Source organism: Schistocerca nitens, chromosome 4, assembly GCF_023898315.1.
Source record: "Schistocerca nitens isolate TAMUIC-IGC-003100 chromosome 4, iqSchNite1.1, whole genome shotgun sequence".
NCBI classification, from domain to species: domain Eukaryota; kingdom Metazoa; phylum Arthropoda; class Insecta; order Orthoptera; family Acrididae; genus Schistocerca; species Schistocerca nitens.
Window position 1 is genome coordinate 607201920 of NC_064617.1, and position 27927 is coordinate 607229846.

A 27927-nucleotide genomic window follows, 5' to 3' on the forward strand; every position below is an offset into this window, starting at 1 on the left:
GCATACGTTCAATCAGGCGCTGGAAGGTTTCTAGGGGAATGACAGCCTATTCTCCACGGAGTGCTGCACTGAGGGGAGGCATTGATGTCGGTCGGTGAGGCCTGGCACGGAGTCGGCGTTCCAAAACATCCCAAAGATGTTCTATAGGTTTCAGGTCAGGACTCTGTGCAAGCCAGTCCATTACAGGGATGTTATTGTTGTGTAACAACTCCGCCACAGGCCGTGCATTGTGAACAGGTGCTTTATAATATTGAAAAATGCAATCGCCATCCCCAAATTGCTCTTCAACAGCAAATCTGCGAACAATGTAAGCGGGCTACTAAAATTATCACCTAAACGTTTTATAAAGATCGTGTACAGCAGATGGCCAATAACACTTCCTTCGAACACCAGATACCACTTCTGTTTTACACAATGATTATCCGTCAGTTCTGTGAACTGTGACATTTATGACAGGAAATTACAAATCCAGTCGTACAGCTGCTCCAGAGGCACACAATTTCATTAGAAGTTGCTTGTGAGGCACGGTTTCAAAAGAATTTTGGAAATCTAGAGATGCGGAACCAATTTGAGATCCCTTGTCGATAGTACTCATTACTTCATGTAGATAAAGAGATAGTTGTGTTTCATAAGAACGATATTTTCTGGATCCGTGCTTACTATTTATCAACAGATCGTTTTCTTCGAGGTAATTCACAGTGTTGGAACACAGCATATGCTCCAAAATCCTACTTCAAATCGTTCGTGGTATGGTTCTGTAATTCAACGAATTACTCCTGTGTCCTGTATTCAGTATTGGTGTGACCTGTGCAACTTTCCAGTCTGTAAGTATGGATCTTTCGTCGAACGAGCGGTTGTTTGTGACTGTTAAGGATGGAACTATTATATCAGCATACTGAGCAAGGAATCTAATTGGTATAGAGTCAAGATCGTAGGACTTGCCTTTACTCTATGATTGTGGTTGCTTCACCACTCCGAGGATATCTACTTGTAAGTTACTCATGTTTGCAGCTGTTCTTGGTTCGATTTCTGGAACATTGGCCTGGTGTTCTGTGGTGAACGCATTGCGGTAACCCGTGTGTAGTAACTTTGCTTTAGTGGTATTGTCATCAGTAACATTACCGTTGCTATCTTGAAGTTACCGAGTGTGTCTTACCGCTGGTATACTTTACATAAGAACAGAATCTCATTGGATTTTATGCAGATTTCGAGAAAGATTTTAATTGTGCAAATTATTAAAAGCCTCTCGCTTTCAATTTCGCGCTAAATTTCGAGCTTCAGTAAAGCATTGTCAATGCTGGAGATCCTCCGTTCTTTTAAATTTCACATGCTTTTTTCGTGGCTTCTGCATTAGTGTTCCGAACTATTTTGTGTACCATAGGTTTCCAGAATCATTGCTTATTAATTTATTTGGTATATCTCTCTCCTGTAATGTCTCTTAGGAAACGTAAAGCGAATTTTTATCTGCTTTTGTGAATAGAAATGTTTTACGTTATTTTTGGTGGATTTGGATTTTATGATATTCAGTCTCGCCCCAACAAAATAGTGGTCGCTCATCCCTGTATCCGTCACGATGCACCCAGTTTGCTGAGGATTATTTGTTCCAAAGAGGACAAGTAAGTTTTTGCAACATTTTACTCTTCGATTGGTCTCATTCACTAATTGTTCAGAATTAGTTTCGGAGAAACATGCAGCACGATTTCGGACGAACGGACGAAGATTTGTGTCTACCACCGACATTAAACGTGTATTTTCGCCGTATACCGAGTTCAGAAGTCGCTACCAACTATAATTTTATGAGTGGGGTATCTTTTTATATGAGGCTCAGGTTTTGTTTGAAATGTTCAACAACTGTATCATCTGAGTCGTCGAGTCGGTAAAAGGAACCAATTATTAATTTATTCCAGTTGTTAGGTATAACCTCTATCCATAGTAACTCAAAGGAACTATCAATTTTGATTTTCCTACAAGGTAAACTACTTCTAACAGCAATAAACACTGGACCACCAACTATATTTATTCTGGCCTTTTTGAACGCCGTTAGGTCCTTCAAAAATTCGGCTCTGCTTATCGCCGACTTTAGTCAGCTTTCAGTGCCTACAACACTTGGGGCTATAGCTTTTCTCAACACAGCTTCGACAATTTACAACTGCAGTACCGATTTTCGCTATAGATCTACCCTCGCCCTGTGTTTGCCATACACCCCTTTTAGGCTGATGCCCTTCGTGTTATTTTCCGAGATCCTCTAACCTAAAAAAAACTGCGTTTTTCTCTACACAGCTCTCGCTACCAGTGTGGCCACTTTCTGTGTTTAACGAGCCCGTGACCTGTTAAGCGGAACCCGAAAACCCACGACACTGTGGCGCAAATTGAGAAGTCTACAGCCTCGTGCTCGCAGAACTGTCTGATCCTCTGCTTCAGATCCTCCACTCGGCTTTGTACCAAAGGTCCACATTTGGTCCTGATGACAGTGTTACTGTTGGTAAGCTCTGCCTTCATCTTGCAAGCAGGACTTGCAGTTTTTACCTCTTGAGATACCTGAAACTAGAAAGCATCTTTTCCAATCCAAAGAGAAACACATCGTTGAAACGAAATGAGCCACCCCCTGCGGTTGGCTGCACACTATGCTCTTCATGACATCTGGAAGCATGCGTTCCGCCTCTGGGGTGACTCTGTGAAGTATGCACACAGAGTACGCACTGGACTGCTTCCCCTCCTCGGCAGCCATATCCCTAAGGCGCCCCGTTTCATTTCTAACTTTTTATCTCGCAACTACCAGTAATCCTACACTCTGCCCAGATCTTGCAGGCCAAGAGGCTTCCCCTGAAACAGAGCAAGCGATTGCATTTGGTTCAGGATCTTTGTCAGGCACAGATAGCGCTTGAAACCTGTTTGTCAGACGAACCGGCGGGGCCCTTCGATCGTCCAACCAAAATATATTTTGATCCCTGCCACTGCTTGGAATGATCCCACTCCACCACGTGACAGGGTAACTTCAGTGCAGGCAGTAATCAGGGCGGCCACAGTACTGGGATACAAAGGACGTGATGTACGTCCCTTGGATCCGCATATCCAGTCCCCATAAGTGATGCGCATTGGCAACAGGCAAGAGGCTTATAGCTGTGTGACCAAAACCTGTATTACCTGGAGCTTTGAGCGAAGGGTCACGACCTCGGCTCGCATCTGAATACAGCTGTTACAGTCCCTATTCATACTAAAGACGGCGGACACACACACTAGTTAATTATTAAAATGCAGGATTGTGCCTGATAATTATGCAAACACACACGAAATTTGGGTATTTGAACTAAAAACACACTTAAAGAGCAAAATAATCCTTTTTTAAAAATATAACTGGTAACAAGCTTGTTTGAAAAACCTATGTAGTTGAGATGAAGTACCACCCTCGAGACTTACAGAAATTTGAAAGATACATCATCAAAGATTCTCATACTATTTGCAGCATTTCTCGAGGAACTGCAGCGTAACTTTCTTGGTGATTCTCTTCGAAAACAAAATATATCACTCAGTGATATATTTTGTGAGACATACCTATGTTCATCTTCCTTGCGATAACATTGAGGTTTTAGGTTCACTTGATGTTAAGCCACAGAAGTCAGTACCATAAGAAATTCGCTGGATATGTTCGATGTCCAATGTACAACGTAAAACAATGATATTTTATATGTTAAATAGTTTAGGATCGCCTGATACTAGATCGCTTTCTATTTGTAGTACACATGACTGGAATTTAAAGGACAGCTAATCTAAAATTATCGTATTATTCTAAGCTGAAGAATATCACGAAGTGAAGACTTTCAAGCTGCTTCAGCTAACCTACAAATCATAGGGAAGTGACTATGAATAAATGTACTCTGCAAGCCCTCACACAACACATTGTGGAGTATATCTTATATCGCTGCTAGTCCTTCCCTTTCCTATTCCACTCGCAAATTAAACAGTGGGAGAACAATTATGTCCCTTCATGCATTAGGTCTTCTCTGCCAAGTAACTCTAAAGCATCCAAGTGGCGTTGACCTCTACGTCTTGTACACTGCAGTATGTGTTGTTGTGATGGGACTCTATCTTTGGCAGACATATTTTAAACTGTTCTTCGATGATGATGTCAAGTATGTGTTGGAACGCAATGGTCATGTTCCCCGATCTCTGGTGAGGGTAGAATGCAATTTCAGTATGTCACCACAGCAGCAAAATATGGAATATCATGTAAGATTTATGATTGGACTGAAGAGTTCCTTGCAAATAGCGTGTTTTCCTTAATGGTTGATACTCATTTCATTGATTTCGGTACTATATTAGCTGGTTTCGGTCCAAAAGTCAGTGTTGTCGGGACAGCATAGGAGGAGACGGACTGTACTCTTCCGCTGTATGTATGCACTATGCAGTGTGAATATTCCGCACTGCTAGGAAACAGGAGTATGTGATATATCACAGTACTCCTTTCAGATTTTACAGGGATTATACACTCCACACATGCTGTTGTTGAGGGAGTCACATCCGCATTCGCCTGAATTTTTTTAGAAATCCTGTGAAAACATCTGATGTCTATACTGACACGAATATCCTATAGAAATACTGTTATGTGTGGATCTTTGTTTCCTAGTTGTTGTGGTTATGAGTCTGTAGCAGAAATGGGAACACTCAACGTAATAATTCAATGGATAGTATTGTCACATGTTAGAACTACGCATTTTAAATGGTACCTGTTCTACCACCTATGTTGCTCTCCAAGAAATACATTTAACTGATGTCTATTCTTTGTTTTTTTCAGGCCTGTTATGAATTCTGTCTGAATGATTGAAAAACCCACAATCACTGAGCCGGAATGTAACGTAATTTCGTAAATAGATGGTCATTTTATATTCCCCACTATTTTAACATGGGTTTGTGTGCAATGCTGTCGAAAATAAGCTAGTAGTGGTGGGGATTGGAACTACTTCATAGAATTTTGAATACCCTGCCATTTACAGTCCTGCGGTATCGGAATCTAAATAAAGAGTCAGTGTCTGTGGGGGCACCTGAGTCTTTGGTCTCCGCAAGGTTGCCCAGCACCGGTATCGGTCGAGCAGCGGGCGACGGGCGAGGTGCTGTGGTTACACGGCTGACGTCAGTCGACACATAGTCGCTGGGCAGGGGCATACTTTGGTGGCTGATGGCCGGGTGGCCCTCTCTGACTGGTAGCAGTGATGCGCCCCCGTTGGTTCTTAAAATCAGCCTGTAACTGCTGACGGGCAGTGTTCAAATGTGTGTGAAATCTTATGGGACTTAATTGCTAAGGTCATCAGTACCTAAGCTTACACACTACTTAACCTAAATTATCCTAAGGACAAACACACACACCCATGCCCGAGGGAGGACTCGAACCTCCGCTGGGACCAGCCGCACAGTCCATGACTGCAGAGCCTCAGACCGCTCGGCTAATCCCGCGCGGCGACGGACAGTGGTAAGGCGGCGGCGCGGATTTCTTGGCCTGTCCGGCGATTGTGAACTTTGTGATTATGGAAAGAGGCCTCTCCCTGTCATGGTTGTTATTTAAAGGAAGATGCAATTGCTACTACCCAGTTCCCAGCAGTTGCTTAAGCGTAGCTAATTTGGATTTAAAATTAGGACAAGCCATATACAATCTTAGGGTGACAGTTGCTTAGGCTGTGATATCATTTGGGTGGGCGGAAGTTGTTTAAACTTAATACAGCTGGACTTCAACTTGTGGTAGGCGATATGTGATGTCAGGGGAAAACCTGGTAGTCATCTTGATTTCTTTACTTAGAATAAGTGACTTGCAACAATGAGTGCAGATCCATGATGTCTGAGTGAAAAGTAGCTTGAGGATAAGCGGTTGTTCATGTCACTGATTGTAGGAGTGCAGAATAGTTGCTACCTGTAAGATGAAAAACATGTTTACATATCCAGTCCCAGACTGGTATGATTTGTCTAACGGGCAGTATCCTTTGTCTAACAGAGAGACTTGGACCTTCAGAGGTAATGAACATCCTTTGTGTCAGGTGAGTGACGTCAGGGAAAAACCCAAAAAATGTGTCAACTATGTTGCCACCTCGAATTTCAGCAAGACAAAGCATCATCTCGGATCTTTTAATTTCCCATCAATTTGTATGTCGGACAACAGTCATACATTCACAGTAACGTCATAGGTAGAAGGGGGAGTGGACCCTACAATTGTGCTATTTTGAATTTTTCGCCATTTTATACGTGGGGCAATTGTCCTATGTCGTAGGAGGTGGAGCTCTAGCAACAGTGCGTGATGTCATGGGAGGGAGAAATATGGCAAAAGTGCAGAGCACTCCTGAAATGGTGCTGCCTACCTGCTGACATAAAACCAGTGGACACGTTAATTACAATTTGGAGACGAGTCGTTTTGCAGTGCAGTATGTCGGATTAGGTAGCTTGCCTTTAGGGCGTTCTCCCGACACTCAGTGATTAAGATCCGCTTTGGGGAGCTGCTGTTTGGGGGTGCCTGATCGGCGAGTACACGCAAGCCGCGGCCGTGTGTGTCTGCAGGTACGGCCAGCTGAGCGGCGTGGTGGAGCCCATCTTCGGCGTGGTCGGCGCCGCCACGGTGGGCATCGCGCGGCCGCTGCTGCCGTACGCGCTCTCCTTCGCCGCCGGCGCCATGGTCTACGTCGTGCTGGACGACATAGTGCCCGAGGCACACTCCAGGTATGCCCTGCCCTGGCGTCGCTTTTCTCTGCCGTCCCCGCTTGTACCTTACACAATTTCTTGCCAGCTGTTCCGTATTGCCAGTGACAAACGGCGGCAAAAGAACTCATCTTGCATGAGTGACGCAGTGAGTAAAGCGACTTACGGCAAAAGAACTGATCTTCGGCGATAGCCGAATACTTACGTAAATTACTGGCGTAAGAAATGCATATGGCTCGCAGTAAACAAAAATAATGGAGAATGGACTCAAGCGTGTACCTGTCACTCGAAACAGACATATGAATCGGTTAAATGTCAGTTTGAAGAATGCCGGAACACACAATGTATATCTGATAGTAACAAGTATACCCAGAGCTATTTGTCGTGAAACTTAAAAACTCTTTCATTATTCACTGCAAAACTAATGAGAGAATGCCCATTAGCTCATATCCTGGGTACATCTTAAGTCAACTGCGCCGAAATAATTGAGAGACAAGAGAGAGTTGTAGGCCAGTTTTGTGGCTAATCGTGAAGTAAGCGCGTAGCAAATAAACTTATTAATATGCTCAGACTGTCGCTGTCCGCCTCAATACTCAAATCGATGTTGTTCATCGGTTTCTGTTTCCAAGCCGATGCTCAATACGAATTTCTTTCAGTTATTTAGAAATTTAACCGCGTTTTCTGCCTAGAATTGCTGAATAGACTTAGAAAAAAGAAAAAAATTAATGACATTTTGCAATGAATTATTCTAGTAAAGCTGCATATAGTTTAATTATAAACCTTCTTCCTTACTACAAGCTTGTTTCGGCTATAGCGCTATTCTCAAGTAAACCTCTAGATATTAAAGTGGGTGAGTCGTCTTATGTTTATAAAAGTTGTTCGTAAAGGTCGGTTTACATATATACTAACGTCTAGTCGCAATAGACACCCATGCTGGATCAGTGATTTAACTTTATAAAAGACATCATATTTACGCCAGTGACTGTAACACTTTATTTATTTCACGATTGCAATTTCGCCCTTAGGCCATTATCAAGTGAAGCTGAAAAATACAGAATGTTTTTAAATTATTTAACAAAATCGTTGTGTATCTTGATATTCGGCCGATTACACAGAATGAAAAATGCAATTGCATAAGCATGTTACTTACATGTTATGGCCATTAGGCCATGACAACCTAAAATTAGCTGACACATTTATATGTCGTTGTCATTACTATTAAATGCATTGGTGATCATTGTTTTGCTCTGTGTAGAGCGCCATTACAATATATGTAATCCGTTTACGCTCCAAAACGGCTACCAGTAGCCTGTAAACAGTAATCTGCCGCTGTAGTTTAGTGCATGTGTGACTAGTGCTGGCTAATGAACATGAGTGTCTACAGACTATGTTGTTTTATGACATATGGATATGTGTGCTCACACTAAGTAACGACGACACCAATGTATTTAATAGTCATATTATGACGTATGCTATGCCCCAGGCCCGGCCGGAAAGGAAAAACATAATTCGTGGACTTATTGAAATTTAAACAAATTCATGGTTGTCATGTTGATTAATCCGGTTTCTGCCTGTAATTCGCGTCTTTCCTGCACGATATTTCAACTGCGTGACTCGCAGTCTTCTTCAGGTGCTGTCCGATACTGATTCCAGTGTGACGCTGACTCATTCCAGTGTGACGCTGACTCTAAAATGATGGACCTTATCCCTGGCCCGAGTGGTAGGAGTTTAAGCTGTGAGAAGCTGTTCCTCCACTATTCCTGACTGGTTGGGTTGTTCTACCTCTGGTTCTGGTTGGGCCTCTAGGTTATCTAGAACAAAGAATTAACGGCCAGATGTCTGTCGCTTCTTCTTCTTCTCCTTCTTCTTCTTTTCTGGCTGTCCGATATCATATTTTGGTCGGACGAGAGTGGTCCACAGGCGGCGAGCTCTGTTTGATGTACAGGACGGCTCGTTCCGTCATGTACCTCTAGTCCGCGTCGGTGAAGGTAGGGTAGCATTTTATTAGTTCCAGATCCGCACGCCGGACTAGTTCCCTCCCTTTGATCTTCTGGTTTAGGGGTTCACACCCCCAGTGGAATGAATAGGGCTTGTGCAGGAGGGGAGGGATATCGGTTTCCGTGAAGGGATACGGATTTCCATGGCTGGGATAGCTGCCGTCTCGAAGGGAGTCTGTAATCTTGGTGAGTACCTCCCTCCCACAATTCTTGTTGGGGAGGGGCAGGCACTCGAACGGCTCGTCTTCTTCTCCCTCGGTTTCTATGGGCGTCTCTTCTGCCGTCTGCGTATCTGCAGAGGCAGAAGGGACGGCTGTTTCGAACGGGGGCCGTCTTCTTGCTGTCGGCGGGTGTCCCAGACTCTATGTCCACCTCCCTAGCAGACTGTGTTTCCGCGTCGGCCAGGGAGACGGTCGTTTGTGTTTCCGCGTCTACCCCCATACTGGCGGGGGTCGGCGCCTCTTCAGGTGTCGTGCGAGATGCGAGGTACAGGGCTACCCCCAGTTGTGTCACCTCGCGACGCATCTCGTCGAGTTCCTCCGGCCGCGGCCCGCTTCCCCTGCTTGAATAGGAGGACGGGGTGTCCACCTTATCTTCTTGGGCCACCTCTCCATGTGTGGTGACCCCTTTCTGCCGCTTCCATGACTTCCGCCGCAATTCACACACGCGGCGGCAGTGCCCCTCGGTTTGTCGCAGTTGCGTGTATCGTGCGGCTTCCCGTACTTCACAAACGCTACCGCGCCGTCGCAGGTCCCGGCTGTGTGTCCCATCTTCTGACACTTATTACATTGTAATTGTGCCAGGGGCTTCCGCTTCTTATTCTTGTTGCCGCAACCGTTGCTCCCGACTGCCTTTAGCAGGAGCTCGACGGCGGCAGCAACCTTGCCTCTTCCTCCTTTCCTACGCCCGGACATTGCGATGGGCTAGTGGCGTAGGCGAACGACGGTAACGAAGTGCGTGCGTCCTCATTTCAATATGGAAGGAGTCCAGTATTTATGCCTACGTTGTGCTAGGCGTTCCCTCTGCGGTCCGCTCCGCGCCTGGCGCTCAGTCCGCGGTGTGCGCCGACCAGTAGCAACGGCTGTCGCGTTTTCTTCTAGCCGCGGCTGTTCTGAAAGCTGTGCGCATACTTTGTGGTTATTATCCGTTGTCAATATAGCGGTGCTAGATATTTTATCTTCCGATTGTCGTCATTTAAGTTCTTCTGTGAATTAGGACATTCTGTTAACGTGGTGTGCCGTGTTAGGCGTCCCGTCCCAAGTTCTTGCCCCCCCCCCCCCCCCCCCAGGAGTGGCTGCAATGTTATTTTCAGGCTGATTGTGTTCAAATTGTCGCTCGAGACTCGGAAGAACTTCCTCAGGTATTGTGTCTGTTGTCTGAGGTACCATTTCACGTACGTCCTTTGTTACATGTACTGGGCTGTTATCTCTAACTCCATCTTTATACTTGTGTCTCTTGTCTGGATGTTGCCTACGTTGCGTCTTCAGAAGATCGAGTGCTGTGTTCCAGGCCGAGCTCAGCTAGAAACCGGTGTCCCGGTTAATGAGATTCTCTGCGACCTTAATCTCAATAGATTCTTTGATGACCCTGTCCTAGTATCTCGGTGTTTTGTGTTAAAATCTTGGTATCATTATACTTCATAGAATGTCTGATTTCTAAACAGTGGTCGGCAATCGATGACTTGGTCGCCTCTCTGAGTCTGGTGTGCCTTTGGTGCAATTTGCGCCTGATGTCAACGGTCCTGGTCGTCTGGCCGATGTATGCCATACCACATTCACATGGTACGTGGTAATCGCCCGGTTTCTGTAGACACAGGTCATCCTGCACACTCCCTAGCAGAGCCTTAATCTTGGTGGTTGGCGGGAACATGCTTTCAATGTTATGTTTGATGAGAATTCTGCTGATTTTGGCAGATATCGGACCAACATACGGCAAATGTGCAACCTTTTGCGTTTCTTCCTGCATCTCTTCAGGGACCGTTAGTGGGGAAACAGGGCATAGTGTCTTTTGAACTTCTGTCTTCTACAAAAATGGATACTTTTCTCGAGATGTTCACGTCGCGGCCACGAGTGACATGTTACAGCTTGCAGAAGTGATATCTTCTGACATTCAGCAGTCTGAAATTATGTCTCATATGATTAAACCCACGGTAGCTAATGACATATGAAATCGTGGTAGAAAATATTCCAAAAATTGTGTTATATTCTAACGGTGTTAGATTGGCACTAAAATTCCAAATTCGGAAATATAAAAATACAGAATGATTGAGAAAACCGTGTTGGATATCAGCAAAAGTTAAAGTGAGTTGAAGAAGCTGGAAATAAACTTAAAAATAAATAAAAAAAACAAAAAACACTTCTTCAACTTTGATATCACAAGCAGTTTGTTTACTTACGAAACTTGACATCTGATTATCTTAATGGATTTATTGCATTACATTCATGCTTGTTATTTTTAGTATTGACTGCCATAACTAAAGTTGTATAGAATGTGTTTTCAAAGTTACTTTTTTTCCAAGAGCGGGATTCGAGTGGATTAATGTAGGAAGTCTCTCAAAACCATTCTCAAACTGGCTGGTATAACCGACTTTAACAGCTTAGGACTGAACCATGGAAATCCTCGTTTCTTCAGTTTGTCGTATTATTGTGCTTTCAGGCCAAATGAACCGTAAAATTCTTACCTCTGTGATTGCACTTGGCTCTGTGTTGCACCACATAGAGTTTAAGATGGTCCCAGTCCCTGGTAAGGACCTCTAGGAATAGGCGTAATTTTCCGTGAACGGCGAGACAACCAAAAAATCAAAGATGTATAATGAGTGCTGAAGTCAGAGTATATTTCCCGTTGGGCTCAGCAGTGTTAAACTTGCAGTTCAGTATAGTCGCTGATAATCACTGCTAGAAACTTGTGAGTATTCTGTAATGACTAAAAAGCCTGTATCCTTATTCCAGGAGGGGGCAACTGCCGCCTCTTGCCCCTCCCTCCCCCGGCCCCTCCCTTGCGAATGCCTAGGGTCACCTCCGTTTCAATGCTTTCCTGCCTTTAAATTGCTGTAAATAAAACTGCGGTGCTAATGGGGAAGATGATGAGTAATATGAAGAGTAAGACGACAAGATGCAGACTGTATTAATTTGTATTAAAAAATTGGTTAACTTGGGCGTCACTGCGTAAAACTTGAGGCACTTCCGGAATTCATTGTTCCTAATGCAAGTCAAAATCGAGGTCGATCCCTTCTGGACGTCTAGACATCGCCATTACTAGTTCTGGGAATGGTCTTAAGCTAGTTGCCAGATCATGCTCGTATTGACTGATAGAGAGGAAGAGTTAAATATGTGCTATGATACCATTCTTTCTACTGTCCGACAAGTCGCATTAATCTTTCTTTGTGCGCTTGTGAATTAGTCGTGCAATAGTGGCCCACTTGCGCTTCAGTACGATCTGTTGTGTCCCAAACATAACTTTGGCTACCTTGGTTCGCTGTTGGGAAAGCATGCATTTACGATGTAACCGGCGCTTTCCGTGCTTCTCATTGCTTCACATCTTTGACTGGCGTTTGTCTAGATAGGAATACGATACGAGAACAGGTTTTGGCGAAGCTAATGTAGAAAGGAAAGAAACCCTGAAATGGACCGCTTTTGTCATTAGTTCGAGTGGTCTTCGTAGATGTGTGAGTTCCCTGCGTCATGTACGTAAGTGGCAGATGCCTAAAGTGCTTCCCATTTGGCAATCCACACAAAGAGAGTTGAGGAAATTTGTCTATTTGTGAGGTATATGTTTCGAATTAGAAATAAACCTGTTGTCCTCTTGTAAGTGACGGGTAAACGGCTTCTGATGTCAGAGGGAGTTAAGCACATACCAGCTACAATAATCATGTCCACAAGTGTCTAAAAACTAAGCATACGTAAGAAGTAAAAGCTGATTCCCTAAACAGTGCAGCGCTGTTATTTCATAACAAGCTAAAGCTTAACCACCAAACACATCTTACGCGACAATCTCCGGAACATGTAAGCAGGATATTTCCAAAAACGAAGTTACTTATTTATGATTAAAAAGTTCACCAGCGTTGTGGTATGCTCTGTATGAGGTGCTTCAAGAACTCTGTTGGCAGTCGACGCTATTTCTAAGTAACTGGTACACGGAGATCTATAAGTGATTGGTTGGCGTGTCGAGATGAGCATCGTCTTCCGAATGCAACCGAGACGTTTTCTGATGCTGTATCTCTTAACGTCAACACTATTGCCCCAACCATCAACAAAAGATATGGAGCTCCATGCGACCAGTCGACGATAAGCCTCCAACACCCACCTATTGGCGCAGTCACCACCACACTAGATTTTTATCAGCAATTACACCCTCTCCAGAAATATTACGACAAGAATTATTCTGGAAACTGAAACTTCTTTCGTTTGTAAAGAGCTCACTCCTTCGTTCATTCGTAGTCCTGCTTCGATAATTCCAACTCCGCCATACGCTACAGTCTGGAACCGCGCGACCGCTACGGTCGCAGGTTCGAATCCTGCCTCGGGCATGGATGTGTGTGATGTCCTTAGGTTAGTTAGGTTTAAGTAGTGCTAAGTACTAGGGCAGTGATGACCTGAGAAGTTAAGTCCTATAGTGGTCAGAGCCATTTGAACTATTCTTCTTCTAATAACCCTAGCCAAGTCCGCTTCGTTAGTTACACAAAGCACCCAGCTATCCTATTGCACCCTATTCTGTTAGGTGGTGTCCGTGTACACTCTCTAAGATCAACACCCAACTCGAGAACCAGCACAACATTAAGACATTTCCGACGCAAGCGAAAGGAAACAAACTTCGAGCGCACACTTCGGAACTTTCCACATCTAGAGAACAGTCTTACTCCTCTCTGACAACTCACTTCCGAAATACGCTTCCGGGTTGTCTCCGCCTCAGAGAGCTCAAGTCACCTCCTGCTCTCTACCAGTGGTGCCACCAACCGACTCCTCGATTTCGCGAGCTGCGCAACAGCTCCACAAATTTATTTTTACATGCCAATATTTCGACCAATCAGCCTCCAGAGCAGAAAGGTGTGATTGCGATTGGTCGTCTTCTGTCAACGATCAGAGTACATCTGTCAAGTGCCGCTCCCTCCCGACACTTGCCGGAATTTGTTCCCAAAGCGTACCAGGAAACACCAGCCATTCTGTGTTAGAGAACCTCATGTCAGTAGACCACCTAATCAGCTAAGACAAACACCCATTAGCCAGAGTGAATGACACAATCCCAAGGACACACGGAAACTGGCACTATCACTCACAGTAGCGTCTGGCGCTCTCCGATCGTCGCGGTCCAGAAATGATTCGTTAGAGGCTATGTGTTATCTTTGAATCCTGTGGTTGTACGCTATGGAGGACTTCTTTCCTATAGAAATAGCACAATTTCTGTTCATAAGAATACCTCGGGAGTCTTTTAGAGTGATTGAGAACCCTTCATTCTTCAGTTTTCCTCTTTTCTCTGTAACGCTTAACTTTAGGAGACTAGTGCAGTACAGTGTTACGATGTTCCAATTTGTCTACAGGTTGAGGACAGCGGATAGGCTCTTTTAATACCGAACCACACACAGTTCATTTTTCCTGCACCGCAATAATGGACGCTCCAGGATAACTTACCATTCCTACGAAATTCAGCATGAGGCGCCTGCATAATCGTTCTTTAAAGTCGGTTTGACTAGATGTGGACTGCAAAGGTAGTATCAGTAACCTGTGACAGCAAGTATCAAGAAAATGTGTGAGATAATACCACTGAATTCTTGGTTTTTCCTTGTGTATGCATTATTCAACAAATTCCTTTTATAAATTTAATAAATAATTAAATAAAGACCTGCGCACAAAGAATGCCACTCATTCGATGTAATTGAAGCGTTGGCGAATCTGGAATTTGTTTATAGTGTCAAAAAGAAAGTCCTATGGTCAAAGTTGAAAAACTGTAACCGTATGTAAAATGTAGACCATTTGCCCCACAGTGTTTTCCACAAATTTCATTATCTGCATTTGTTTTGTGCCCTAGACGAATATGTTTCTTCTTCGCAGAAATCTTCGTTGTTATTGAAACCGGTGATGGGCCTTAGACATACCATAATGCACCAGAAACAGTCACCATTTAGCGACGGAACGGATTGTTCACTTACACAGAAAAGGTTCATGTGTAATTGTCGTAAGTCGTCTCCTTGCAAGCAGAAACCTGCAACTTTTAGGTGAATCACGAATAGGAAATAACGTGAAACGTTCCTTTAGTCCGTCCTCGAAGTTTTCGGGGTATAGCGCGAAGTCGCGCTCGTTGTGGCGGCCTTAATCCCCGCCGTCTTGGCGATGTGAAGCGCGCGAGAGCAGTGGCACGACGTACTGCTCTGTGGATTTAACAGGAAACGTTCACGGATCAGGGATAATTATCTACGCGCCACACTACCCAGTCAGATTAAATAAGGGTCGCCAGCCTCGCTTTGGCCCGCGAGACAGGGTAAACACTTTGAAGACCTGCCATTCAGAAGAACGTCGGGCCTAGAAAATGGCCATTTATGCCACTATTCACAGCGTTACTGGCAGTTACGCAACTAATAAACTTGCGACAGTAATACAAACTAAAAACAAAATCAGGCTTCAAGATTTATATTTCGTGTTTACTTTAGTTCTTTGATAGACCACAGATTTTAAAATAACAACAGAAATTATTATAATTATCCTTAAAAATTGCAAGGTGAGTTACTGAGTTATATGTTCCCTTGGGCTTTCCTGCTCACTCAACAAACGTGACGCATTTGTAGCAGAATTACAGCAAACTGCGAAATCCAACGAGTACACGCACGAAATTACTTCAATGCGATTTCATATTGGCTCAGTCATTCGCAACAGCAGCTGTTACGTTCACAGTGTCTTTCTCAAAATAATTCTCGAAATAGACAACAGAAGGCAGCGCCTATCAAAGGACAAGTAGCGATACGTCCCTATATTGTTCTCATACGAAATGAGTCCAGTTTTCAAGCGATAGGTGGCTCGCACACCGAGAAAAACTGGCCCGAGCCGTACTCGATGTGACTAATACACGATAGCTCAATGGTCGCCTATGGTTCGTTGGGTTTGGGCACAGCGGAATCCATTGTGTACAACTCCTTCTAGACAGCATTCCAAACAATAAGAAACGAGAGGCAGAACTCCACCTTCATGTCCCTATACTTTTCAATGAGCAACTTGAAAATTTAGACGCGATGAGATGGCGCAATGGTCTGCTGGAAACACACGTCACCGGCGCAGACAAACACGCCGGGGTTCAGATCCGCTGGTGTGTGGCTGCACAGTCCGCTGATGGAGAACAGCTGACATAGCATGGGTCCCATTTGATGTCACACAAAGTGCCCCTACGAGGACACTACTACCAGTCTGAGGTGCACCATTGCTCTTGATTCGATTGCGGCCTGCCGTCGGCATGTCTAAAAGCGTACTTTGGGTCATTACATCTCAACTGATGGACGCTGCCAATGTTCCTGATTTCTATGCTATGTCGCGTGGTGGTACAGTGGTCTCTGTATTTCTTAGTAATGGCATGATTATGGTTGGTAAGGATGTTGTTTAGCAATGTCGTCTGCTGTCCTGTAGCCCGTCTCCGACTAAACGTTTTTGCAATCTGCACATTCCGATACGGCCCCAGTCATGCGAACGGTTTCGCCATAGCATTTCATACTGGTGGAGGTACTGTAACCGGAACCGGAGTAATCACAGCGAATTCTTAATATTTAAGATGGCTGATGGTGAAAAACTTGGTGTCTACACTACTTTGATGATGAAAGCCGAATAACTGTTGTTCTTGTGTTGCCGCTACCAAGTAATACGTGACAATATGGAGATCTGTATTCCCATGAGGTACACGTAGTTGGCACTTTCTGAATAATCTAGTGTTAAAGTTGTGTGTTCTTTAAACTGTGTCTCGGAAGGTTTCACAACCTGACCTAAAAGGTTAGCTGGGAAACTATTACAGTCCAGTTTGTACATGCCACTATTTTCTAGTTTAATACATGGTATGAAATGAGATACATGTAAACAACAGTATCAGAAGTTGCCTGTTGTATTTAAGGGAATTTTAAGGAAAGTAGATCTACATGAGTTATATACCTCAATACCGTCTTTGCGATTGTAATAAAAGTGTTACAAGACCAAAGGCGTTTCACTTTATTTTAAAGCATTATTTGACCACTGAAGACGCTTTAAAATACTAAATGAGTCTGGTTTTCTAGAGGATTTTTGGAATTCTACGAGGATAATTTTTTTCAACTTCCAATCGGTCGCGAAACGGAAACCACCGTGAAAATCAAACATTTTTATTTGCAACGATTAGCTAAACCGTGCACCTATTTCTCAACACAGTCGCCACACCGACTTAGGCATTTGTCGCAGTGTGGTACCAACTTCTCAATGCCCTCGTCATAGAAGCACGCCGTCTGTGACTTTCGCCAATTCCCTACGCTGGTCTGCAGCTCGTTGTCCGTGAAAATGCTGTCCTCATAGCCAACGGCTCATGTGAGCGAAGAGATGAAAATCAGAGGAAGCCAAGTCCGGACTCTACGGTGGATGATCAAACACTTCCCATAGGAAACGCTACAGGAGCGCCTTCGTTGGACCTGCGGTATGCGGCCAAGAATTGTCATGGAGTAGGAAACGCATGACTGTTATCTTATGTGGGCTGCAGGAAATCAGGCCAAACTTCTCAGCTGGACTTCACACTTGGCGGAAAACTTCATTTTCTAGGTATCTTAACGTGCTCACTGTGCACTTAGAACTGAAAAGTGGCGTGTGACGCGACAGACCAGCATAACAGAGACACTTCGCAACAAATCTGCGCAAAGCTTCCCCGGATTTTCACAGTGGTTTTAATTTCGCGAGCGATCAGAGGCTTTTAAGAAAAGAATTCTCGTACAAAACATGATTCGCTGGCACAGATCTGTAACGGTCTTTTTTCATTTTTTCCTGAACTTTTTATCTATCAGGATTTTTGCTCATTATCAATTCACTATCACAACTAACCGTGTTTCAAACTACTGTTGTAATACATCACTTCCTGGTCACCCCAGTTTCACTCTGTAGCCTCCTCGCTCATTTTCCCCTCGCAGTCACCATCAGATCGAAACAGAGTGCCATGTTCTAAGGTACCACGGAGGCGTGACTAATCGGGAACTTGGTGAGCCGTGCACTTTATTTTAGCGATTATTTAATGGCCACTTTCGGAACTATAATTAATAAAGATCTGTCAACAATAATTCCAAAAGAAAGGTAAATAACCCCGAAATACGTCGAGCTTTTAGAATTTGCAGTTGAAATCGAAACCGAATATCATTTCATTTGTATAGTTTTGAGGTTTACTAATTCTGTCGCCGGCCGCGGTGGCCGAGCGGTTGTAGGCGCTTCAGTCCGAAAACGAGCGGCTGCTACTGTCGCAGGTTCGAATCCTGCCTCGGGTATGGATGTGTGTGATGTCTTTAAGTTAGTTAGGTTTACGTAGTTCTAAGTTCTAGGGGACTGATGACCTCAGAAGTTAAGTCCCATATTGCTCAGAGCCATTTGATTTTTCACGGTGCACATATTAACTAATCCGCCAATTCAGATTTTTCTGCATTTTCGTTACGCTGTCTCGTGAGCCAAATAAGCCTGTGACCATTCTAGCCATCCTTCTTGGTATATGTCTAATACCCCAGCTACAGTCCTGTTTGGTACTGGTCCCGCACATTTGAGCAGTATTTTAAGACGGGAAGCACAAGTAATCTGAAAGCAGTCTCCTTTATAAAATGGCTGTATTTTCCCAGTATCCTCTCAATAAAGCGGAGTCTACCATCTGCCTTACCTACGACTGAGCCTGCGTGAACATTCCATTTCATATCTTTACAAATGTGTACAGCCAAGTATTTCCGTGTGTTACTGATTCCACTGGTGACTCCTTGATGTTGTAGTCATAGGATACTCTTGTTCTGCGTTTCGTGAAGTGGATAGTTTCACATTGCTCAACATTTAAAGCTATTTGCCAAATTGTCCATCTTCTTAGCGCGTTGAAGTTTTATCAAGATTTGATTGGATGCTTGTGTAGCTCTTTTCAGGTTGTTGTGGTCTTCAGTCCGAACACTGATTCCATGCAGCTCTCCACGCTAGTCTGTCCTATGCAACTTTCTTAGTTTCCGAATAACTGCTACAACTTCCATCCATTTGAACCAGGTAGCTATATTCGAGCCTTGGTCTCCCTGTAAAATTTTTACGCTTCACTTAACTTCCCTCCGTTACGAAACTGACGGATTCTTGATGCTTCAGTATGTGCCCTATCAACAGATTCCTTCATTTAGTCAAGTTATGCCATACATTTCTTTTCAGTTAGGTTTATTGCCTCCTCATTAGTTATTCGATCTATTATCTAACTTTCAACATTCTTAGGTAGCATCACGTTGCAAAAGCTTCTATTATCTTCTTTCCTCCACTGTTTACAATCCATGTTTCACTGTCGTTTAATAGTACACTCCATATAAATACCTCCCGAAGAGACTTGTAACACTTAAATTTTCATACTTTTTTGAGAAAGGACGCATTTTGCTGTTGCCAGTTCGCATTTTATGCCCTCCTTACTTCGACGATCACCACTTATTTTGTTGTCCAAGTAACAAAACTCATCTACAACTTTTAGTGTCTAATTTGTTATCATAATTCTCTCAGAATCGCCTTATTTTATTGGATTACATTCCAATTACCATTGTTTTATTTTGGTTGCGTTCACCTTATCACCTCTTTTTAAGACACTACCCAATCCATCAAACTGCCCTTCCAAGTACTGTGCCGTCTCTGTTAGTTACATCGTCATCGACAAAATTTTAATTTATTCTCACTGAACCACAAATGTCACTGCAAATTTTTCCTTTGTTTGCCTTCACTGCTTGCTCAGTGGACTGATTGAATAACACCAAGGATGGGCTATAACCCCGTCATTCTTTGTTCTCAGTCACTGGTTCCCTTTCACGTTCTCTACTCTTATAGCAGCAGTCAGTATTTAGTACAAGAACTCCTTCACTCTCGATGTTTTATCCCTGCTACCTTGAGAATTTCAAATCCGTAGTTCAGTCAGCACTGCCAAAAGCTTTTTCTAAATCGACAAGCGAACCAACCGGTAAATACACTCTAAAAAAGAAAAAAAAGAGAAGGATAAGTCGCAACACGAAGGAATTATCCGAATGTGACGAAGTCGGTAGATGCAGACAAACAAATGATTACTGTTTCAGAAAAGTTGAGAATTTATTCAAGACAAAGAGCTTCACAATTTGAGCAATTCAATAACGTGTTGGTTCGACTCTGGCCCTTACGCAGGCAGTTATTCGACGTGCCATTGATTGACAAAGTTGTTGGATGTCCTCCTTAGAGATATCGTGCCAAATTCTCTCCAGCTGACGCGTTAGATCTTCAAAACCCCGGGCTGGTTGGAGGGCACTGCCCATAATGCTCCAAACGTTCTCCGTTGGAGAGAGATCCGGCGAGCATGTTGGCCAATGTGTCATACCGCTGTCTGGGGCGTCTCCAGATACATCTTCGTCCTTCATCGGGGCTCAGTTTGAAGCGGGACTCATCCACTGACGATAATTGTACTCCAGTCAGTTAGATGCCAGGCCCCGCAGACCGGTTTGGTTGTCATCTGCAGCACCCTTACAGCACAGAGGAAAGTTGAAGATATTCTACGTTCCATTTGGTTGCCCTTCGTGGCAGGCCATCCTGGGCTAACATTTAATCAAGATAATGCCCGCCTGCACACGATGAGAGTTTCTGCTGCGTGTTTTGGTGCTTGCCAAATCCTACTTTGGCCAGCCTGGTCGGCAGATCTGTCTCCAACTGAGATCTTTTGGAGGATTTTGGGCTGAGCCTTCCAATCAGCTCGGGATTTTGACGATCTTACGCGACAGTTGGATAGAATTTGGCACGATATCCCTCAGGAGGACATCCAAGAACTCTACCGGTCAATGCTAAGCCGAATAACCGCTTGCATAAGGGCCATAGGTGGACCAACGCATTATTGACTTGCTCAATTTGTGAGGCTTTTTTCTTGTGAATACATCAATTTTTCTGGAATTGTAATCGTTTGTACATGTACGTCACATCTGCCGATTTCCGTCCCATTCGGATAATTCCTTCGTAGTGCGTCTTTTTTTTGTCAAAGGATATACTTTAAACGTAGAACTTGGTTATCTTAAACCTGTCTTCTAACGTAAGTCATAGAGTCAGTATTTTTCTTGCATTTTCCTACATTTCTCTGGAACCGAAGCTGATCTTCTTCGAAAGAAGGAAGGACGGAAAATTAGGATTTATCGTCCCGTCGACAATCAGGTCACTGGAGCAGAAGCTCGGATTGTTTCAAGGATGGGGAAGGAAATTGCCCGTGCCCTTTGAAAGGAACCATCTCGGCAAATCACGGAAAACATAAATCTAGATAGCTGGACGCGGATTTCAATCGTCGTCCTTCCGAATGCGAGTCCAGTATGCTAACCGCTGCGCCACCTTGCCGGGTTACTTCTCCGAGATTGGCAATACTTGTTTTTCCATTATTTTGTAAATAATTTGTGTTAGTATTTTGTAACCATGATTTACTTGTATTAAACTGATAGTTCTGTAATCTTCACATGTTAGTACCTGAATTTTTCGGAATTTGAATTATTACATTCATCTTGAAGTCTGAGGGTATTTCGTCTGCCTAGATATCTTGTATATCAAGTGGAACAGTTTTGTCGTGGCTAGTTCACCCAAGGATCTCAATAATTCTGAGAATAAGTCGTGTGCTGTAAGAGCCTTATTTCGACTCAAGTGCTTCATTGATCTATCAAATTCTTCTCGCAGATTATCTCCAATCCCATCTACTTCCTCTACTTCTTTCCGCAATATTGTCTGCAAGTTCATTTCCCTTGCATAGCCCTTCATACATTCGTTTTATTTTCTGTTTCTCTTTTCCCTGAAAAGTCTCCTTTATTTCCCCTAGACGTGCATATTACAGCCTTCCGTATGTCGTCTAGACATATGTGCTGAGATATTTTGTGCTTACTGCCAGTGCCGTTTTTAGGCATCTGTATTTCCTGTTGCCTGCTTCATTTGCTACATTTTTATATTTTCTCCTTTCGTCTCTTGCGTTATCCACGGAGTTCTAATGAGTGTTGTGTTTTTGATTAGTTGATCCTTTTCCGTCTTCACTTTTTCATCTCTCGAATCATCCTATTCGTCTTTTGTTGTAGTCCTTTCCCGTGTTTCAATCCAACGTTGCCTGATTCTCGTTTTGAAACTCTCGACAACTTCTGGTTCTTTCAGTTGACACAAGTCTCATCTTCTTAATTTTTTACTTTTCTGCAATTTCTTCATTTTTACTCGGCAGCAAATAAGCGATAAGTTCCGGTCACAGTCCACATCTGTTCCTGGTTTAGGAATCTTTGTATTGCCAAAACATATTCTCTCCGAAACATTCCAGCTTCTACAGGCGCTTCCACGTATACAATCTTTCTTCGTGGTTCTTAACCCGGATACTAGCAATTATTAAATTATTCGCAATGCAGTCCTCGTACCAGGCGACTCCCACTTTCGTTCCAATACCCGAGTGCAAGTGGTACTATTTTTCGTTCTTTTCCATTTCCTACTACCAAATTCCAGTCATCCATCACAAATTTTCGTCTCCTTTAACGACCTGAATAATTTCTTTTAGGTCATCATACATTTTTTGAATCTCTTCATGATCTGCAAAGTTAGAGTGCATATGAGCTTGTACTAATGTTGCAGGTTTTCGCATGATGCCTATCTTGCTATGATAATGCATTCACTCTGCTGTTCATAGTATCTTCATGTATTTCTGTTTACCTAATCAACATTACGGACGTTCCTTTATTACGCTTATCTGATTCTGTGTTTTACTAGTCTTCTTACTGACCTTACCAAAAGTCTTGTTCTTCCAGCGACCACATTCCTCAATTTCCTCTATATCTAACCTCAAGTTATCCATTTGAAATTCAGTAACCGACGTATACGGCTAAGGTATCTAACATTCCATGCTCCGACCCACAGAAGGCCAGTTTTGTTTTTCTCTGACGACGACAAGCTCCAGAATAGTCACGCCCGGAGATCCAGATAGGAGATTGTGCTGCTAACAGAATATTTTTGACACCATGAAAGTCATTTACCCATACAGTAGAGCTGCATGCTTCCAACCGTTCGCAGTCCAATATAGTTTTAAGAAATGTCTGCTAATGTTACAGTGTCAGATCAGTCATTCATCCAGATTCTTGCGCCTGCAATTACCGAGAAGGGTACTGCCTCTGTTCAACTTAGTGTGGTCTCTCCACAGATAACTTCTATGCTTTGGTTCACCTTCGGTACTGTTAACTGTATCGAACATTAACGCGAGGCTCCCCATCTTGCCTTGTCCATGGTTCATCGGGGGTATTCTTTCAAGTAGTAATTCGTAATAGACATCTGCATCATCAGCACTTGAACTTATTTATTTGCACGGGATGGCTGTACTTAAGGTGCATCTACTCACAGAAGTCCACTGTGAGCTGTAAGTATCGTATGACAGCGAAACTTGGTAGACATGATGCGTTGATGCGGAACCGATATACGCTGGAAAAAATTTGTTACAATTTTGGGCATTAGATGCAAATCTGGCGCTGTGAATGGAAGAAAGACGTATAGAAATGTTTCTATATGTAATGGACTAGGAAAGGGACTTGGCCAGGAAGATCAAACAACTGAGAAAGATATTTTATTGTACGTCGCTGCTTATAAAGTTTGTGTTCAGTATGAGCACTGGAGACGTCGACGAGATACTGCACCCATTACACGACGTGATCAACAGTTGGTTGCAGCAGTTCGGGTGGAATGTGAGCGATGTGTTCCTGTATACTGGCGTTCAAGTCAGGTAGAGGGTGAACGTGTACTCGTTGTTTTAGATATGCCCAGAGCCAAAAGTCACATGGATTTAGATGAGGTAATATTGCAAGCTGTGCAGCTGGAAAACCTCTGGAGATAACGTGTTCGTGGAAGGTTTCATTAAGCAGATCTTTCATTGGGCGAGCAACACGAGGTATTGCGCTCTTTCAAAGCAGGAATCACATGCTGTACAAGGTGGTCTCAATAACGTGCAGACGTCACTGTACACCTGGCAGGCCCTCTCAAAGAAGAACGGTCCGAGAGTAAAAGTGCGTGTGAATCGACACCACACAGTCGCATAAGGCGAGTGCAATGGCTCTTCGTGCACAATTCATATTCGGCAGTTCTATGTATTCACTGCATCCTGTAGTGTGAAATATGCCTCGTCATTCCACAGAGTATTGACAGACCAAGTGTCATCAACTTCGATCCGAACCAGTAACCGAAGACAAATTCTGTAGGTTGCTGAGGATAATGAGATTTCAGTTGCTGCATCGTCCGCCCTTGTACAGGTGCCAGTGTAAAATAGACCGCGAAGCGTACCGTGGTCTTGACCATGGGATGACACTGCACGAGCACTGGTACTACCCAGTGCACGTGCTGTATGGTCAGTTACAGCAACAGCAACTTCGTCAATAACTTCCCCTGGGATAGGACGCCTTCCTCTCCCCAAGCTCAGCCGTGTTTTGGAATCGCATTATATTTAATCACTTCGGGCCTCTCCTCAGACGTCTCAACCGACGATACTTTCTCAATGCAGCACTGCAATTGCTGTCGTTCACGTAAAATAGTTTCACTAACAGCGGCCATTCTCTCTTCTCGATAGCCATACTGTTTACTCACTTTATGGCTTGTCAAATGACACCGTGGATGCCATACCGTAATGCAACCAATGTATAGCACCAGATTTGGACCTCTTGAGCACTATTGGAACTAATGTGTTTTCCAGCGTAAATCGGTTCGGCGGAAAGCATGGCATATCTAAGCAGTTTCACTGCCAAACGGTAATTACAGCTCACACAGGACCTCCGTGAGTAGCTGCACCACCCAGTACACCTGTTGCTGAATCTCCATTGAAGAGGATATCTGCGTCCTCCGTAACAAGAAATCCTGAATTCAGTTTCAGATGTTGTTTGGTACTTCATATTTGTCGATAATGGTATATGTTAAATGCATTACGGAAGCGGCGTCCTGCAGCGCTTACACGGACGAAATAAAAGAGGCGACAGTAAGGAATCTCCGTAGGTGGTGCACGGCAGCCGCACGAGATCGCAGGCTGCGCGACGCCTCTCCCAGCCGTCACAGTTAATTAGTCGACACGGCAAGGCGCGGCGCGCGCTCGCTTTGAGAAGAGCGCGCACGCCCCTCGGGAAGCGCGTGTGCGGGTGCGAACGGACGGGCCGCGCCTGCGGCGGTGGCGGCGGCGGCATCGCAGGTAGAAGAGCGGCGGCGGCGGCGAGGCACGCGGGCGTGCGCCCTATAAGGAAGGCAGCCGCCAGGAATCCGGCAGCCCTAGCCAGCGCGGCCGGCTTGGCAACGCGGGCCAGCCTGGAATGTCGCTCCCGTCCCGCTCCCGCTGCCGCCGCCACCACCGCGCGCTCCGCTCCCGGCTCGCCGCTGTTTGTTTGCCTCCTCCCGGGTCCCGGCAGCGAGCCGTTCCCCAGCCTCCACGCGCGGCCGTCCTCAAGGACACGGCCCGCGCTCTGCCCGCACCCGCACCCGGCTGCATGCGGGCCGGCCGCGCCTCGGGGCGGCAAAAGTGCAAGGCCCTGTCATCTGCCACACACCTACAGGCTCGACACCAACTCCAGCGACAAAATTTTCTGATTATTTTGTCGTAAGCGACCCGCCGTCTTTCGTCGCTTCTTACACCGTAACAGATACATCTGCGTAGATACTCTAGAAAGCAAAGAGGAAATACACTCAAGTGACAAAAGTCATGGGATACCTCCCATATCATGTCGGATCACCTTTTGCCCGGCGTAGTGCAGCAAATCTATGTGGCATGGAGTCAACAAGTCGTTGGAAGTCCCCTGCAGAAATATTCAGCCATACTGCTACTGTAGCCTTCCGTAATTACGTAAGTGTTGAACGTGCATTCGGTGTCCAAATTCAAATGGTTCAAATGGCTCTGAGCACTATGGGACTTAACATCTGAGGTCATCAGTCCTCTAGAACTTATAACTACTTAAACCTAACTAACCTAAGGACATCACACACATCCATGCCCGAGGCAGGATTCGAACCTGCGACCGTAGCGGTCACGCAGTTCCAGACCGAAGCGCCTTTAACCGCACGGCCACACCGGCCGGCCGGTGGGCAAATTATTCACTCGAATTGTCGAGAATGTTCTTCAAACCATTCGCGTACATTTATGGCCCCGTGACATTTTGCATTGTTGTTTGGGAACATGAAGTCCATGAATGGCTGCAAATGGTCTCCGAGTAGCTGTTTATAACCAGTTCCAGGCAACGATCGACTCAGTTGGATCATAGGATCCAGTCCGTCCCATTTAAACAAAGCACACACCATTATGGAGCCACCATGAGCTTGCACAGTGCCTTGTTGACAACTTGGGTTCAAAATGGTTCAAATGGCTCTGAGCACTATGGGACTCAACTTCTGAGGTCATCAGTCCCCTAGAACTTAGAACCACTTAAACCTAACTAACCTAAGGACATCACACACATCCATGCCCGAGGCAGGATTCGAACCTGCGACCGTAGCGGTCTCGCGGTTCCAGACTGTAGCGCCTAGAACCGCACGGCCACTCCGGCCGACGACGACTTGGGTGCATGACTATCTGGGGTCTACGCAACACTCGAACCCTATCATCAGCTCTTACCAATTGAAATTTGGGAGTCATCTCACCGGGCCACCGTTTTCCAGTCGTCTAGCGTCCAACCGATATGATCACGATCCCCGCAGAGGGGCTGCAGCCGATGTTGTGTTGTTAGCGAAGGCAATCGCATCACTCGTCTGCTGCCATAGCCCATTAACGTCAAATTTCGCGGCACTGTCCTAACGGATACATTCGTCGTACGTTCCACACTGATTTCCTAGATTGTTTCACCCTTGTCTGTTAGTGCTAACAACTTTGCGCAAACGTCGCTGCTCTCGGTCGTTAAATGGAGGTCGTCTGCTACTCCGTCGTCGGTGGTGACAGGTAATGCCTGAAATTTGGTATTCTCTGTACACTCTTGACACTGTGGATCTCGGCATAGAGACTTCCCTAACTATTCCCGAAATAGAATATCCCAACCGTCTAACTCCAACTACCACCCGCATTCAGAGTCTGTTAATTCTCGTCACGCGGCCGTAATCACCTGACTACAAACGACAGCTCCGCCAATCCACCGGCCTTCCATACCTTGTGTAAGCGATTTTACCGACATCTGTGTATGTGCATGTCGCTGAAGAGCTGGCGTCATTAGTTAACTAAATGTAGAATTTTATAGGCTGTCTATTTCTATTTCGTCTCACGATCACCTACGGTTGTGGAGCGTAGATTTTGCAGAAAAGTGACGAAGGAAAAGTGAGAAAATTAGACCAAAAATTTCTTTTAATGCTTCATATGCACTAAGTGAGATTTGATCGCATACGGGAAGTTTCTTCTGGATATAGCATTTCATTATACGAAGGCTGGGCCGAAGATTTTTAGCAAAAATTCTACCGAAGTCTGACGACAGTGAGACTAATTCAGTTTGAAAGAGCGTTGTTTTTTGACTTTGGATCGTGCGCGTGGCGGTTCCCCCGCCACTAGATTTCCAACCATGCTGCGAACGGTGAATGAAGACGCTTCGTCAGGCACAGTGCATGATATATACGTGATTTTCATGCAGTGACATATTATGACTACAAAAAGAAGTTCAATGCAGAGAAATGCCAGTCTTCTCTGCCATTCTTCCGATTTTGCTGAGTTTGCTCCCTTCTAGGACTACCACTGGAAATTGGTTTCGTGAAATTTGAAGGGGTCAGGAGTCTCTTGAAGATGAACTTCGTCCCAGTCGCTCAGCAACGGCAGTTAGCCAAGAAATCATTGATCCACTACAGAAGATTATGGAAGATGATCCTCTTCTCATGTTTTCTGGAACTGAAGAGATCGTAAATGTTGGGTCGACTGTAGCGTAGACCATCGTTCACGATAATTTAGGCTTAACCAACATTTTTTCCTGTTGGGTACCGCATGACGGAAGTCCCAAAACACACAAGAGGCGATTGGTTTCATTTAATGCTCGAGAAACTTGACAAAAGGCGCCAAAGGACGCAGACAAAATAGTCGCAGGTGGCGAAACATTGGTACCATTATGACACCGAAATGAAGGGGTAGT

At 44.6% G+C, this 27927-nt stretch overlaps 1 protein-coding gene across 4 annotated transcripts in view; it reads left to right on the top strand.

Moving 5' to 3' along the window:
• Positions 1-27927, top strand: part of LOC126251653 (zinc transporter ZIP11) — a 426866-nt gene that overhangs the window by 341581 nt on the left and 57358 nt on the right. For all 4 annotated transcript variants that reach the window (XM_049952212.1, XM_049952213.1, XM_049952214.1 and 1 more), the window contains one exon: positions 6538-6696. In XM_049952212.1, the coding sequence (XP_049808169.1) occupies positions 6538-6696 (159 nt within the window). The remainder of the gene's footprint in view (positions 1-6537; positions 6697-27927) is intronic.